General features: G+C 46.3%; 1 protein-coding gene across 2 annotated transcripts in view; it reads right to left on the bottom strand.

The window, feature by feature from the left end:
- Nucleotides 1-474: 474 nt before the first annotated feature.
- Nucleotides 475-16,438, bottom strand: part of PATL1 (PAT1 homolog 1, processing body mRNA decay factor) — a 168,989-nt gene continuing 153,025 nt past the window's right edge. For both annotated transcript variants that reach the window (XM_086953075.1, XM_086953077.1), the window contains 3 exons: nt 6,652-6,743; nt 2,900-3,049; nt 475-2,291 (listed from right to left, as the gene is read on the bottom strand). In XM_086953075.1, the coding sequence (XP_086809201.1) occupies nt 2,270-2,291; nt 2,900-3,049; nt 6,652-6,743 (264 nt within the window). In that variant the 3' untranslated portion in view covers nt 475-2,269. The remainder of the gene's footprint in view (nt 2,292-2,899; nt 3,050-6,651; nt 6,744-16,438) is intronic.

Raw genomic sequence — 16,438 nt, 5'->3', positions numbered from 1 at the left:
AAAGAAAATACGTAGAAGTGATGCAAAGCTAACAGGCAGAAGCAATGCAAGGGAAATGGAAGGAGGTCATAAACACAGTTAGGTAGATAGTATGCAAAAGAAATAGATAGCACCCACCAAAAAGAGGCCAGGTAAGGAAGGGGGAATAGGAGAGGTTTTGCAAAGGAACTAGATAGCTATGAAAAGGCAATAGATAGAAACAATGCACAGGATATAGGGAGATGCTATGAAAAAGAAACAGGCATGGGTTAACACTGAGGAAACAAGCCTGAACTACATTGACACAAGCTGTAAAAAGAAAAACACACAAAAGCAAAGCAGACTCCAAACAAAAGAAATGATTGCAAGCTGAGAATGTTAACAAAAGGATTATGACAAGGGAAGCAGGCTTATAATGTGAAAAAGAAATATGTAGGAGTAATGCACCACAGGAAAAGGTTGTTAACAGGGCTAAAGTAAACTTAGAATACCATATGAAAGCTTTGTTGGTATTTTTATTTTAAAAGTGATAGGAAAATAAATTCTGATGAGACACTTTCTCCCACGCAGACCTGTCTTTAGAGAAAACTTCACCATTTCAAGGTTCACAGTCTGATGAAATAGAGACACTGTGACAAGGTGTCACCACTGCACCAAGAAATCCATGTGGAATATTAAAGTGCATAATACACAGTGGTCACAGGACGGTGCCATTGTTCGACTGGAGAAAATACATCTGCGATACATGCTGTGACCACCTTGGAATCCATAAAATACACCTGCAATACATGCTGTGACCACCTTGGAATCCATAGGGATTTACTTGTGCAATAAAATAGTGTGTCACAACAATAAGGTCTTCGCTTTCACAAACATGATTCTAAACCTCTGTCAGCAATTAATACCTTTTGTTCTAAACTCAGTTTATGGTGGAGGAAAGAGCATCCTGTGGAAGATAGGTGCAAGCAAAACTAGACTGCTTAGTTTTCAATGTTGCCCTCTTTGGTTTTGAGTAACTGGAGAATAGGTGAAAAGGATGTGTGTAACACCTCCTTAGTGATTGGAAGAAAGGGATAAGGAACCAAGGAACTAGCAGACGGGGAGCATCCTAATAAGGTATTGAGGAAAGAGTAACTATCTGGAGTGGAGTGGGGAGAGATTACATGGCACCAGATGGGCCGGAGGGTCTGGAAAAGGTGAGGATGGAGCCTCAATGTATTTAGATAAGGTGGCAGGGTGGCAAGGGAAGGAATGAGTCTTTTAAAGGGGAGGAAAGGAGCACGAGTGCAGGAAAAGACACATATCTGTGTGAGCATGGGGGCAACAGAGCCTCGGGGAAGCAAAGATTTTCAAACTCTAATTTGGAGTACATTTTTATGCAACAATTTGAGTTTGGTGAACAATTAAGTAAGAGGACGGTGTCAGATCACAGCCTAGACAACCTATCAGAGAGGCAATTTCAAGTTAGTGTGCATGACTACTCCACTTAGGTTAGTGAGCCGTCGTCCTGTCCCTGTGGTGGATCTGAGTGGAGACAAGAGGGCGAAAAACAGTATCAGCATATTTCATGACCACCATTGATACGTTTATATATGATTTATGACCTAAAGTTATGATAAGATTGAGGGATAGGGGCTTTGGAGGAGAGGGAGAGAGTTGAGGCTGGAGAGTCTGTGTAAGGAGAGCTAGATTATCTGGGTCAGAAACAAATCCATCTTCCTCGTTGATTAATAAGAGGAAACTGGTCGATATCAACATCCAAAAGCAGCCCCAACACCTATGCAGCTGAGTGTGAAAGGACAAACAAATTAGGTTAAAAACAATTCTTATCTGAGAAGTCTATTACTTTTTTTGTATCTTTGGGAGAGAAAGGAAACGGGGGTTGAGAACATCCAGGGCTTGGGCAAGCTTCTCCAACAAGAGCTTGCTGTTCGTCAACAAAGATGGCTCCTTGAAGTCCGTGATCGATCCTCTCCTCAGTCGCCGCAGGGATTCTCCAGCGGCAGTCCCACGATGAAGCATGGGAGGCTAGCACAGCCAAAACCATTATCGCACAACACTGGCCCACACAAGTGAGGGGTCAGCTGAGGGGCAGCGGTCAACTAGCAAGAACCAGGCCACATTTTCTACCCAGAAGTAAAAACATTCCTAAAATGTTCCAAGACGAGAGAAAGAAGGCAAAAATCCCACGACCGCCATCACAAGCCACTCTCTCTTCTTCTAGTGACCAGCGGAGGGCTCAGGGGCACCAGCACAAAAACGAAGGCATTATTTGTGGTGGGCAAGGTCTTTACAGTGTTCCTGGCACCAACCTGCAAATGTGGTAGAGAAACAACATAGGTGTTACAAGAAGCACTAATGGGCATTTTTAACACCCTTAAAAACGTTCTACAAGGGACAATTCTTTAATTCTACCTGGAAAGATTTTACAATGGGCATCGCTACTATCCATTCAGGAAAAAGATTACAATGGGCGTCAATATCAGCCTAGTGGAAACTATTTTACAATGGAAATTTACTATCATCCAACAGGGAAAATATTCACATCGTACTATCAGCAACGCTGTAAGAATGGATGCAACTTATTAGCCTAAAAGCAGAAGATATTTGACTCGCATTAGCCTACCAGGAAAGGTTTCATACTGGACATTCCTATCAGGCAGATTATCCCTAATGCCCAGAATTGTCTAATGGATGTTACGGTTTTGCAATGGGCTTAGCCCCGTTAAAAAAGTTCTACTAAGTCATCACAAACAAATTATCTCCTCAACAGACCCTTAAGCAGAAGACAGGGCAATCCTATGTTACCAGAGAACATGCACATTTACATTTATCTGAAACACCATCAAAACCACCTACACCTAATAGTCTGCAAAGATGGCTTGTGAACTAGAAAGTTAAATTGTGGCCACTTGCTTACTTGAGCTTGGCTTCCAGCAGGTTCAGGTTCTGCCTGTCCACATAGCGGGAGAAGAGGGACTGGAGGTTTGAGGGTATGCACAGCGCTGTTGCCAAAGAATTTGCTGGGACTCGAAGGAGTTCCCGGGTTACTCGAAATACAAGATCAGTCCTGGGCATGGGGAGAGAAACATAGCACAGGTCACAGAGAAGTAGGCGTTTTACATTCCATGCTGGCAGGCATAAACGAGGACGAGTCACTAACTCTAAACCCCCAAAATGGACAGGCTTAGAATCACTAAGTCGCTGAACTAAAGTTCCTTCTTCTCACAGACCACCTATTTCATGCGTAACTCTTTGCCTCAGATCCCTCCCAGGCCTCAATTGCAGCATCCTTTACAATGATATGCGCGCCACATTTGAGTGGATGCAGGGCAGCCAAACTCAAATGTAACGCAGGAAAGATGGAAATGATATAGTTTAGATCACCTGCGTCAAACTGGCGGGAATATTTTTGGCAACCCGCTCTGCAGGCACTGCCTCCTCCATCTATGGTGGTTAAAAACTTAGGGGTGACGCAGGACAATGCCCTTTCTATGCGGCTGTAGATCTCTGAAGTGGTGAGCATCCTACGCACAATGAAGACATTTCTTGCCCTCTTTTCTCTGCAATCAAGGAGAGTTGTGATCCATTGGCTGAGAACTTGGCACTTGGATAACACTAACGCTTTCCATCTAGGAGTGGTGGCGACTTTGGTGAACCGCCTGAAAGTTGTCTAAAATGCCACTGCCAGGCTCACCTTGCACCTGGCTAGGCGTTCTTTTATGTCGCCTGTTTTGAAATCCCTACATTGGCTACCTGTCAGGAAAAATATTTTCTTTAAAGCTCTGGTCTTGGTCCATAGGGCAGTGTCCATCTGGCAAAAATGTTTGTTCCTTTCCTGCCCTCCAGAACGCTGTGGTCAGCTTCTGCTTCCTTGCTGAATATTCCTAGCTTTAAGTGTGTTCAAAGGGGTGGCAAAGCCTTTTCTTTTTGTGCTGCCAAAGCTTGGAATGAGCTCCCACTTGAATTGTGTCAGATCCAATTGAGAACACATTTCGGAGAAAACAAAACACCTACCTTTTTTCTGTTGGACAGTTAAGGTTATTGTTACACATGCTCCTTGACACTCTTGGGAATAGCTTTGCACATTATAAATTCCCTTCATTCATTCTCTCAAATTATCCTTCACTCCAGAATGAAGCTTCAAGAGCAGATAGTTGGAGCCCATGGAACTTCCCTACACATCTAAGACAGAGGCATCTATTGTGAAAGCTACTCAAGCAAGTACTCTATTGTGAACTGTGCTCACAAACTGGATGGATGGTCATCACATGCATGAACAAGGGTATTGAAGGACATCTTACGTCTGGAAACAGAAACCTACGACAGGGCTCGGACAGTTTGCTCCCACAAAAAGTCACAGTTGCTCTTTTAAAGGAAAAATCCTGTTTATATAGAGGTAAAAATGTAGAGCTCTCCAGGCATAAAAGGCGTGCAGCCGAGCCCAGAGGGAGTGAACAAAAGTCTGCATTTTGGAGGAATTCTGTCAACACCTTGGGAACAAAGGTGACATTTCTCCAACCACGTTGTCAGAATAGAACATTGTGTACAGTTCAGAGAAAGGGGTAACCTAAAAGGCAGCCTGCCACAAAAATAGCTTCGGGGGAGGGGGGCAAGAAATCAACGAGTGTTAAGAGTTTGTGCATCAGCATGGGCAGAACTACTGTCAAGACTCAGCTTTTAGTAGGCTGCTTGACTGGAGTTTGGTAGAAGGAAGAATTGGAAGGGCCATCCTGCAGTGGGGGGAGTACATGATGGCTTTTCACAGGGATAGGTGTTTCGGATGAAAATTTGTATTTATATGGTCATGATACAACAGTATTTGTAGTTGGGCAGCACTGTAAATAACTGGTATTCCTGGTACCATTGGGAGCAGTACTCAATATACAGATCTTGGCAAAATGAAGGTTCTTTGGGTTGTGCTTGGATCTGTGACCTGTAATGCAGTTGTGAGAGGCAAGGACTGCTCCCTTAGCCATCCCGCTACTTGATACTTCATCAGTCTAGTGAGCAATTATTCATTTTTCTCTGTAACACATTAAATTGCAATCATTTGAACTATTTGAGGAACTTGTTAGGGTTCTAAACTGGACAGTAATAGGGCATCGGTATTAAACGTTGGTCCAGGGACTCTTGGGTGTCCTCAAAGCCTACTCAAGGGGTCCACAACTACTTAGAAATTTTATAATATGAAAAGATTAATAAAATGAATATAAATAAAGAAGCAAACATTCAAAGTTTTTGAATGTTCTTTAAATATGAAGGAATTTGAATTTAGATGCAAAAAATTAAGTTGGCAGCCTTAGACTGATTTCTGAGAGCAGTTCAAGTGCCTCACACAGAATGTAGCAAGGTCTACGGGTGGCCTCAATGGATTTCAGAAAAGCTCCCATCTTCCCTTAAAAAAATTGGATTATTTTTAGATTTGTGAATTAAATAAAACATTAATTTATTTGAGTTTTGTTTGACAAATGCTTGGTTCCCAATTTTTGTGCACTATTTTGCGTTTCAAAGCAGTGAAATTGAGGGTCAGTAGGAGCCCTTGGATTCCAATATTGATTAAGTGGGGTTCCACAGAAGTTGAAAGTAAGTAAAACTGGGATAAAGTATTATAATTTTAATAAACTCTATGTATCTCACCCATCTTTATAATGGGGATCAATTTTCTGTAGCAATGATAAATGGTTGTTTGCAAATAAATGTATATGTAAAGGTAAACACTTTGGATGAGAAAAATAGACAATTTCACTATAGATACAAATAGTTAATAAAACAGTAACTGAAGACGAACTGTCTTTGAACTGGAAAATCAGACAGTTACACCCTGTTTGCAAACAGCTGTCTGATGCTTCTTTACTCCCAAATCGCCCTCTCTTGAGAATCAACTGCTGCTCAGGCACGGAAAGCAGGTATGGCAACTCCAATGCCACCTCGCCTTGCTACTTTACCGGTTTCAATAGAAGACAGTAAAGGCTGATGCATCAAAATAGAGGATTTCTGTGCCTCACTTTCACAGAGACCTCAAACCTTTAATCTAATGCAAGCCATATATAGATACTTAAGCTTCACAGTAAGCACAGTAGGATCATGGCAGAGTGCTGGAGAATGTGACATTCTCCAGTCTGAAGCAAGTTGCAGCGGCTTATTAAACTGAGCTGTGGCAAAAATAAGAGCACCCTTGTGAGATTGTGGAATTATTTGCTGTGGTTATGGGCAAGGTAACATCCAAGCACTGAAAGTCCTTGATATAGAAGTTTCAGTGATGGCTAATTTAGGACCAGGCCAGAGAGAATCAAAGATTCGATGTGCTTAAAGTTGGGAGGTCATTTAACAACTCTCCAGTTCCAAAAGCAAACCTCTCCAGGTTGGTTATTAGTACACAAGTTTCAAAATGTAAGTTAAATAAACAAATACACAAAAAAAGGGTGGAGTCCCCCTTTAACGTGGTCTACTATGTTACCTTAATGTTACCTTAGTAAGGCAGTGTCCCTCTCTTTATAGTAAGATAAAAAGCTTTGGATGGAAAATCTTAAACACATTAAGAAGCTCAAATGCTCGCTTTTAAAACGGTGCTATTTTTAATCTGGATTTAGACGTGGCAAAGTAGGGCTGTTTGTTGCCAGAAAGCAGAAGCGAAAAAAAGAAATAAGGAGACTTCAGCTCAGTTCTTACCAGAGGTTGTCCTGCATCAGGTCTTTAGCAGTCACAGAACTAAGAATCTGCTCTCCTCTGGACAGGATCTGGTACAATAATGATAGTCCAAACTACAATGAAAGAAAAAGTGACGCTATGAGATTACATTCAAGCATAGGTCTAGTTGGTATGTCAAGAGAGAAAGGTGGGGATCACAAAAATCAAAGGGTTTTTATGACAAGAAAGCAGAAGAAAATACAAGCAAAGGCAGAGAAGAGAAAAAGGCAGGAAACGAGGGTAATTGGAAAAGGAAAATGTTACTTACCAAGTATCATCTGTTCGTGGCTGTCGATTCACATGCTTAGTATAATCCCGCCATCTAGTGTTGAGCTTGGAGGTATGAAAGTTGTTTTTCTTCAAAGAGTCTTTCATGTCACGAGATCTGGCGACTCCTCCACTTGCTGGTAATGCGCATGGTTATTGGCACCACTGCTAGACTGTTTTCCCGCAAGGTAGGCGAGAATGGAATGTTGATCAGTGTAGTAAAGTGAGATATTGATGCTGTAAAAAGTTGTGATACTGTATAAGATTGTATGTAAACAGCATAGGTGTCCGGAGAGGAGGGTCAGTGCATGTTAATGTTGTTATGTTATGTTATGTTATAAGGGTCTCTTCTATAGCGCACGGCTACTCCATGGAGTGTCCCGGCTCGCATGGAGTGTCCCGGCGCTTTGGCAAAGAGAACTAAAGAAAAAGTGCACAACACAACACCAACCGCGGGCCGAAAGAGAATTACTAGGAGAAAAGCCATGTCTTCAGTTCCTATCTAAAGGAAAGCAAACTGTTGGCTTTCCTTAAGAAAACGGGAAGCTCATTCCAGCAACGAGGTGCCAAGTACCGGAAGGAGAGACCTCCGATGCGAGCGCGTCTGATGGTCGGGACAACAGCTTTGGCCAGCAAAGCGGACCTTAAAGTCCTCCTGGGGGCATAGAAAGCCATACGCTTCCCGATGTATTTTGGGCCAATCGAATGGAGGGCCTTAAAGGCAAGGGTCAAGACCTTGAAAGTAATTCTCTTAGAGACTGGGAGCCAATGCAGTCTCTTGAGTAGCTCCGAGGATCTTGCCCTTCGCTGTAATCCAAAGATGGCTCTAGCAGCCGAATTCTGCACGACCTGCAGGCGTGCCATCAGGTATTTGGGAAGGCCGAGGTAGAAAGCGTTCGCGTAATCAAGACGCGAGCCTATCAAAGCCTGGACAAATATTTTTTTTATGGTGCAGAGACAGTAGTGGAAGAAACTTCCGCAACATTTTTAAGATGCCAAAACATTTCCCTGTCAGCCCTATAATCTGGGGTCTAAAGGAAAGATCATCATCACACAGGACACCTACATTTTTGGCTTTTGACGATAAAGCGTCAGGAGGGAACATATCCCGGGGCCACCATATCTTCCAACTGGGATCTGGCTGGCATCCGAAAAAAAGCAACTCTGATTTATCGGAATTGCACTTCAGACTGTGCCTCTGAAACCAGTCAAAGACAGCGCCCAGGCATTCCTTAATCCGGTCGCCATCAAAATCCTCACCCTTATTACACGTAAAAAGGAGCTGGGTGTCGTCAGCATAGGATATGATCCGGGCACCAAAAGATTCCGCCACCGCCGCTAGAGGGGCCATATAGATGTTAAAAAGGGTGGGGCTCAGGATAGACCCTTGAGGAACCCCAACCTCCAGCAGCGGCATTTCGGCGGAAAACGGAGGTGCCCAGACCACTTGTCGGCGGTCGGTCAGAAAAGACTTAAACCAGTTCCACACCGTCCCACGCAAACCGATCTCCCAGAGTCTTGAAAGGAGACCGTCGTGGGGGACGTTGTCGAAAGCCGCCGACAAATCCAATATGACCAAGATCCAAAGTCTCTCTTATGGCATCGGTGATCTCAAGGAGAGCTGTCTCCGTGCTAAAATTCGCACGGAAACCCGATTGAGAGTCATGCAAGATATTATTGCTCTCGATAAAGCTGGAAATGGAGAGATGCACATGCTTCTCAATCACCTTAGCCAGAGAGGGAAGGAGGGAGATTGGTCTATAGTTAGCATGAATAAGGGGATCTAAAGAAGTTTTTTTAAGCAGCGGCAGAATCAGGGCATGCTTTCAAGCCAGAGGAACCTCTCCCGTTGTCTGGGAAGAGTTAAGCAGCGGATTAAGCAAGATGTTAACTGCAGGCGCTACTCTCCCTAGGCATTTCGCTGGGCAAGGGTCAAGTGGCGAGCCCGATTGAAGCCGAGACAGGAGATCAAGGGAGGAAGCAAGAGGGATAGAAGGGAAAACAGAAAGAAAAGGGCCTTTCCCCTTCAATGAAGGTGGTGAAGTGATCAAATGGCAAGCAGCTGGAATAAGGCCAGCATCAGGAAAGGAGTCCTGAATGGATTTGATTTTATTAATAAAGAAATCACTAAGCTGGATAATCCAATCTTCGGTATGAGAATGGATGGGCGTGCTCGAGGAAGGGGAGATAAACTCTTTTACAATCCTAAAGATTTCTTTGCTCGTATTTTCCACTGCCTCGATTCTGCGCTCAAGATAGACTTTTTTTCCGTCCACAATATGTTTGTGGTACAGTCGTATAGCATCCCTATATTTTATTTTATCATCAGAGTCGTACATGCGCCACCAGGCTCTTTTAGCTCTCTTGCAATCTTGGCTCATCTTACCCAGAAGAGGAGTGAACCAAGGCGCCGAGGCGTGCCTACCCGCAGATTTGGTTGGCTTACCTGGGGCTAGCTCCTCAAATCTAGCTGTAAGCCACTTTGAAACCAGGTCAAGGTTTTGTTCCAGGTTCCCAGATAGCTAATCTACTGCCCCACATACTACGAACAGATGCTTACTGGTTAAGTAACATTTGTCGTTCGAGGCATGTGTGGCTGTAGATATACATGCTTAGCATAGACTGTAAAGCAGCTCTCCTCCAGAAGCGGTGTCTAACCTGTGGAGGTTACATTTGATTGAAATAATGTACATAGAACCATTTGACCCACATTCGCTTTTTGTCGGGCCAGCACATCTAAAAGTAAGGCTTTATCTGTGTATGTGATGTAGACCAGATAGCTGCCTTACATGTCAGCTAGAAGTATATTGCCTCAATGAGCCATTGATGCTCCTTTTTAGGTCGAGCCTGGCATCGCAGCGCGAAGCGCTGTCGCCAGCGAGGCTTATTGTTATCCACTTGCCTCGGAAGTGGGACAGGAGATGCGCACGCGCACAGCTTTTGGCGATTTGCACAGGTGTACGCGCACTTACAGCCATGCGTGTGCACATCTCCCGTCCCAGTTCAGTCCTTGTAAGCCAGCATGCACTTTGACTTTTAAACACGCACACTGTGCCTTCATCGGCGCACAACCACTGGTCAAAAGGAGAATCCCCCACTCACCCGGTCTGCGGGGGGATTCCTCCTGAATGGCGGCTGGCTGCGGTGCGGTTTCGGAGCACTCCTGCTCCTCTATACTTCTGGAAGCACGACGCGGGGCTCTCTCCTCAATCACGGGAGCCCCGCACTGCCATCTGCTGCTCTTCACCCGGGCCCCCTCCTGGGACCCGGGACTTCAGCTCCCACACTTCTTTTCTGGCGCCGGGGCTCCCTCTTCACCACGGGAGCCCCGGAAGGGGACAGGCACTGCCTGCACTGTCTACAAGCGCCGCCAATGGGCACGAGCCGCAGAGCACGCGCAAGCTACATGTACTGCATTGGCTTCTCTTTTTTTGGGGGAAGTGTCAGCAATCCTGGTTTTGTTGTATACGAAACCTCGCTTTCTCGTCTTCCTTCCTGCGCTAGTCAATGCTAGACAACACGCTGCATTTCAAGAGGCCACAGCCTGCCCTCGAGAAGTTTGTTTGGCCTCGTAACAGACCGGCATGCCTACACACTGGGGCAGAAGTAGGCGAACACAAGTGACCGCTAGCAGGAAGAGAGACAGACAACAGTGTGCTCCCATTCAGGAAGCCATCTTTGCCCAAAGCAAGAAAACATTTAGCTATTTTATATTAAGGCACTCGCAAAATGCTGGTGCGCTAGGTGCAGTGCATAAATAACATGCCTGGCACACGAGCAGTCGTTCACCCCCGGCTCAAGTTAAGCACTGCTCATCAGACCACCTGCCCACATCGCTCCCACCTCCCACTGTGCAGGATGCTGCTCACAGTGTAACGCAGGAGCCCTTACCATGAGATGAAGGACAGTGGCTGCCTACAACATAACGTAGCCCTGGCAGCTAATCTGTGTGCCTGTGGTAAAACATTGCCAAATTGTTATAAAGGGAGGCCTTCTTTAATTGGCGGACTAGCTCTCCGAATGACAGCGCACAATGTAGCACACAGGCGCCATCATTAAACGGGGTGTCAAGGCGCTCTTTCTGTAAAACCAATGTGTGGTTGTCACAAGAAAAATGCAAAAAAAAAAAAAAACTGCTTGCATTGGTTTCTACCCTTCCATAACATTATGTCACATGCCCCTGTGTCTTTGAACCCATTTGTTTCACCAAACAGAGGTGCTCCATAGAAAGAACATCCTTTCTTAGCTATTTAACATGACAACCAAGAATTTGAAATGAAAATAATATTATATATGTATATGGAATTTATAGATTGGGAAAAGAATTACAATGCCAGAGAAGCAATCTCTTAAAACCCACCAACCTATGGTAGATCAACGTGAAGCTTCTATATTTGACGTCGAACAATATTACCCTACACGTCAGCAGCGATAACATCTTTTTGAATATGACTCCAGCATAGTCTTTCTGCAGGCAGACTCCTAGTTTTATTATTTTTTGCTTTTATTAGCACATTTGTATAGCGCGTACTCGACCCGAAGGTATTGGAGAGTTTAACATGAGCACCAATTACGTTACACGTTACTTTTACCCAACCCATTTCAAACATTAGACTTTTTCAAATAAAGTGTTGTGGCTTTTTTCTGAAAGATATTCAGAGGGGAACCCTCAGAAAGGCACTGGAGTGGGTCAAGTTAGCTAGGAAGGCGGTATAAAACATTTTTTCGGGCTTATGTCAGCTTCTCGTGCAGCCCTGCGGAGATACTGGTTTCGAGCACAGAATAAACTCCCACACACCGTGTGATCTTAATCGATTTTCTTTCTTGGACTGCTGGTGCCAAAACGTACAAAAGCGCCCAACTATTAGCAAATACTTCCCCTAACAAAAAGTCAGATTGGCTTGTTTAACACAGCTGTCCTGCCTCTATTTCTTAAAAAAACTTAAGAGTAGTCCAGACTGCATTATAATTTTTTTGTGCGTTTTCACTTCGCGTTTTGATGCTTCAACTTTATGTGGAGTGACGGTCAGAGCTGCCCACTTTGGAGCTGGGGAACCATCTTCGAGTCTCGGCGTCGGCTGATAGGGACTGGGTGAGGGTGGGAAGGGGCTGTGCCTATCCCCCTCCAATCTGCACAATTCATCCTGGCTCTCTTCTCTGCATCTTAGTGTGTGCGTGATTACATGTGTGGGTGCGTTCGTATATGCAAGTGTGTGAGCCTGTCTGATTGTTTGTCTGGATCTGTATTTGTGTGTGCGCATGTTTGGGTCTATGTGTGTTTGTTTGATAGCGTGTGTCTGGATCTGTGAGTATATGCGTGTGGGATGAACAAGTTACTTACCTTCTGTAACGATATATCTGTAAGAAACAGTAATTAGTATTAGATTCCTTACCTTAGAATATCCCCAGGCGTCAGACTGGATCCGGAAATTTTTGCGTAGCAGTACCCTTGTGCGTCGGTAGGCGTCGTCTGCAGCTCCTCGTCCGTCGTGGGCGCCGTGATGACGTCGTCAGAGTACTTAAACGCCGCCTCCGCGTGCTGACGTCAGTTCTTAGACACAGCTTTTCCGCGCCAGAAACGCAGACCCATGTTAATAACGGTGATGGATCAAGCCCTGATCTTTGGACTGGGTAAGAGTGGTCTGCTTAATTCAGACACTCTGTTCATCACCACCCCCTTTTCTGAATCGTTTTTGGCCACTATAGGTGTGGCAGGGTATACTCAGACATGAGTCCCTTTCTCACTGCACCATCAGGATTCAAGCAAGCCGGGCCGAAGACGGCTGAATGCAAATGCTACTTACCAGTATGCATCTGTTCTTGGCATGTAGGGCTGCTGACATTCATATCTGTGCATAGATCGCTGCCTAGTGTTGGGTCGAAGTATCACGAGATAGGTGGCTCCTCCCCTGGACTACAGTGCGCATGGGCATCGCCTCCATCCCCAGATTGTTTTTAGCCATTGGCAGAGATGGAGTGAAGTATGTGAGTGATGCCCATGCTAAGAGCATATAAATATATGTAAATGAATACTGCAGCTGCTACAGGCGCCGGGGAGGAGGGCGGGCGATATGAATGTCAGCAGCCCTACATGCCAAGAACAGATGCATACTGGTAAGTAGCATTTGCAGTTCGAGGCATGTGGGCTGCTGAATTCATATCTGTGCATAGAATACATAGCAGTCCCTCCATTAGCGGAGGCCGCCCGTGCCAGCTGCAGCAGTTTGAAAAAGTGTTTTGAGAACAGCCTGTCCAACAGCTGCCTGCTGTTTAGAGTGCACGTCTACACAGTAATGTTTAGTGAAGGTATGTGTGGTAGACCATGTGGCTGCTCTACATATGTCCTCTAAGGGAATGTTACCTAGGAAAGCCATAGAGGCCCCCAACTTTCTGGTGGAGTGGGCTCTTGGTGGAATTGTGAGAGTGCGTTTAGCTTTAGCGTAACAGATTTGAATGCATTTCACGATCCACCTAGCGATCCCAGCTTTGGAGATAGAGTTTCCCTTGTGGTGTGAGGCAAATGCAACGAAAAGTTGCTTGGTCTTACGAAAATCTTTTGTCCTGTCAATGTAGTACATCAAGGCTCTTTTCACATGAAGGGTGTGGAGCATCCGCTCCGCCAGCGACTCTGAGTTTTGAAAAAACACTGGCAACTCAATTGTCTGGTTCAAGTGGAATTGAGATACAACCTTGGGTAAGAATTTAGGGTTAGTGCGGAGCACCACCCTGTTAGCGTGTACTTGGAAGAAAGGTTCTTGGATGGTGAGCGCCTGCAACTCGCTAACCCTCCGTAGCGATGTAATTGCTACTAAGAAAGCAACCTTCCAAGTCAGAAACTGAAGCTCACAAGAGTGCAGTGGCTCAAAGGGAGGACCCATCAGCCTTGTAAGAACCACATTGAGGTTCCATTCCGGAGCTGGTGGTGTCCGTGGTGGGATGACTCTTTTGAGTCCTTCCAGAAAAGCCTTGATAGCAGGGACCTTAAAGAGTGACAGGTGCTGCCTATTCTGGAGGTATGCTGCTATAGCAGACAGGTGAATGCGGATGGAAGAGTACGCTAGATTGCATCGATACAGGTGAAAAAGGTAACAGATGATGTTTTGAATGGAAGCATCTAGTGGGTCAATATCGTGGTTAGCACAGTAGATGACAAACCTCTTCCATTTAGCCGCATAGCAAGCTCTAGTAGTGGGCTTCCTTGCCTCCCGAATGATGTCCATGCAATCGGGAGGAAGATTGAGGTAGCCAAACTCTAGGACTTCAGGAGCCAGATCGCCAGGTTGAGCTGTTGCGGATCTGGGTGCTGAATGTCGCCATGGCTCTGCGTCAGAAGGCTGGGAGTGAGATGAAGCCTTTGATGCGGTACCACGGAGAGTTCCAGAAACGTGGTGTACCATGGTTGGCGAGCCCACGTTGGAGCAACCAGGATGAGCGTCATCGAGTGCTGCCTGAGCTTGCGTGCCACCAGCGGTATCAGAGGTGCTGGGGGAAAAGCGTACGCAAATCTGCCTGACCAGTTCATCCACATCGCATTGCCCTGTGATTGCGGGTGTGGGAACCTGGCGGCGAAGCTTTGGCATTTTGCGTTCTCCTTTGTGGCGAATAGGTCTATCTCTGGATGACCCCACCTTTGGAAGTACGGTTGGAGTACCGATGGATGTATCTCCCACTCGTGCATCTGATGGCTGTGCCTGCTGAGCAGGTCCGCCATTTGATTGTCCTTGCCCGGGAGATGCTCTGCCATGAGGAAGATGTTCCTCTGAATGGCCCACTTCCACATGCTCTGAGCCAGATGAGACAGCTGTGGAGAGTGTGTGCCTCCCTGTTTCAGAATGTAGTACATGGCTGTCATGTTGTCCGTCCGGATCAACACGACTTTGTTGCACAGATGTACTTTGAACGCCTTTAAGGCCATGAAGATTGCCATCAGTTCCAACACATTGATGTGCATCTTCCGTTGCCGTAGTGTCCATAGTCCTTGCACAGTGTAATGGAGTACATGCGCTCCCCATCCCAGGAGAGAGGCGTCCGTTGTCAGGATAATCTGTGGGACAGGCTCTTGGAATGGTCGGCCCTTGCAAAGGTTTTGTGGATTCCACCAATGCAGAGAGTTGTACGCCCGACCGCTCACCAACACTAGGTCCGTCAGTTGCCCATGAGCCTGATTCCACTGACGCGCCAGGCACTCCTGAAGCGGACGCATATGTAGTCTCGCGTGCGGGACAATGGAGATGCAGGAGGCCATCATGCCTATCAACTGCATGAACACCCTCGCTGGAAGCGAGTGTTGGGGTCTGAATCGTTGGATCAGCGCCTGGATACTGGCGATTCTCACTGAATTTGGCTGCGCAGTGGCTGCCAGAGTGTCGATTGTCGCGCCCAGATACTGTCGCACGTGGGCGGGCTGGAGATGGGACTTTGGGTAGTTCAGAGAGAATCCCAGATCGTGCAGGAGATGAATGGTGCGTGACACGTGGTCGACGCACTGCTGTTCTGTCCTTGCTTGAATGAGCCAGTCGTCCAGGTAGGGAAAGACGTGGACGTGCTGGCGACGGAGATGCGCCGCCACGGTCGCCAGGCATTTTGTAAATACCCTTGGTGCCGTGGTGACCCCGAACGGCAGAACCTTGAACTGGTAATGCTGGTCTAAGATCGTGAATCTGAGATACTTCCTGTGGGAAGGATGCAGGGGGATATGAAAATAGGCATCCTTCAGATCCAGCGTAGCCAGGAAGTCCCCCTGTTGAAGCAGGGGAAGCACCTGCTGCAACGTGAGCATATGGAAGTGCTCCGAGAGGATGTACCAGTTCAGGGGCCTGAGGTCCAGGATCGGTCTGAGGGACCCGTCCTTTTTGGGGATCAGAAAATACAGGGAGTAAACCCCTGTTCCCCGCTCTTGCAATGGAACGAGCTCTATCGCCCCTTTTTGCAGCATGACTAGAACTTCTTGCTGCAACAAGGTCAAGTGCTCGCCGGACATAGGACGGCTTCTTGGCGGTATGTCCGGTGGAATGGACGTAAGCTCTAGACAGTACCCGTACTGGATAAGAGACCTCACCCACCTGTCCGTGGTGATGGACTCCCACGCTGGCAGGAACTGCTGGAGTCTCCCCCCGACCGGTGTTGTGTGGTCGGGGGGCAGTGACAAGACGTCACTGCTTGTTGGTGGTGGTGGACCTGGAGCCATTGTTTCCACGTCCCCTGCCTTTGATATTATTGCCTCTGTAACCACCTCTACCTTTGTTGTTATACGAGGCTTGGGTGTTACTCTTGTAATATTGTGTGGACTGGGATGCCTGTCCCCTTGAGGTGCCTTTTGAATTTGAGCGGCGAAAGGAGCCACTCCGAAACTGCTGACTTTGTAAAGCCCCCATTGACTTGGCAGTTTCCGTATCTTTTTTCATTTTTTCCAGGGAGGCATCCACCTCAGGGCCAAACAGATGGTCAGGATTTACTGTTTGATTCAGTATAGTAGTTTGGATGTCGGGTTTGAACCCCGAAA

This window comes from Lissotriton vulgaris, chromosome 1_2 (genome assembly GCF_964263255.1).
Source record: "Lissotriton vulgaris chromosome 1_2, aLisVul1.2, whole genome shotgun sequence".
NCBI lineage: Eukaryota > Metazoa > Chordata > Amphibia > Caudata > Salamandridae > Lissotriton > Lissotriton vulgaris.
This window is presented reverse-complemented; position numbering and strand designations above follow the sequence as displayed.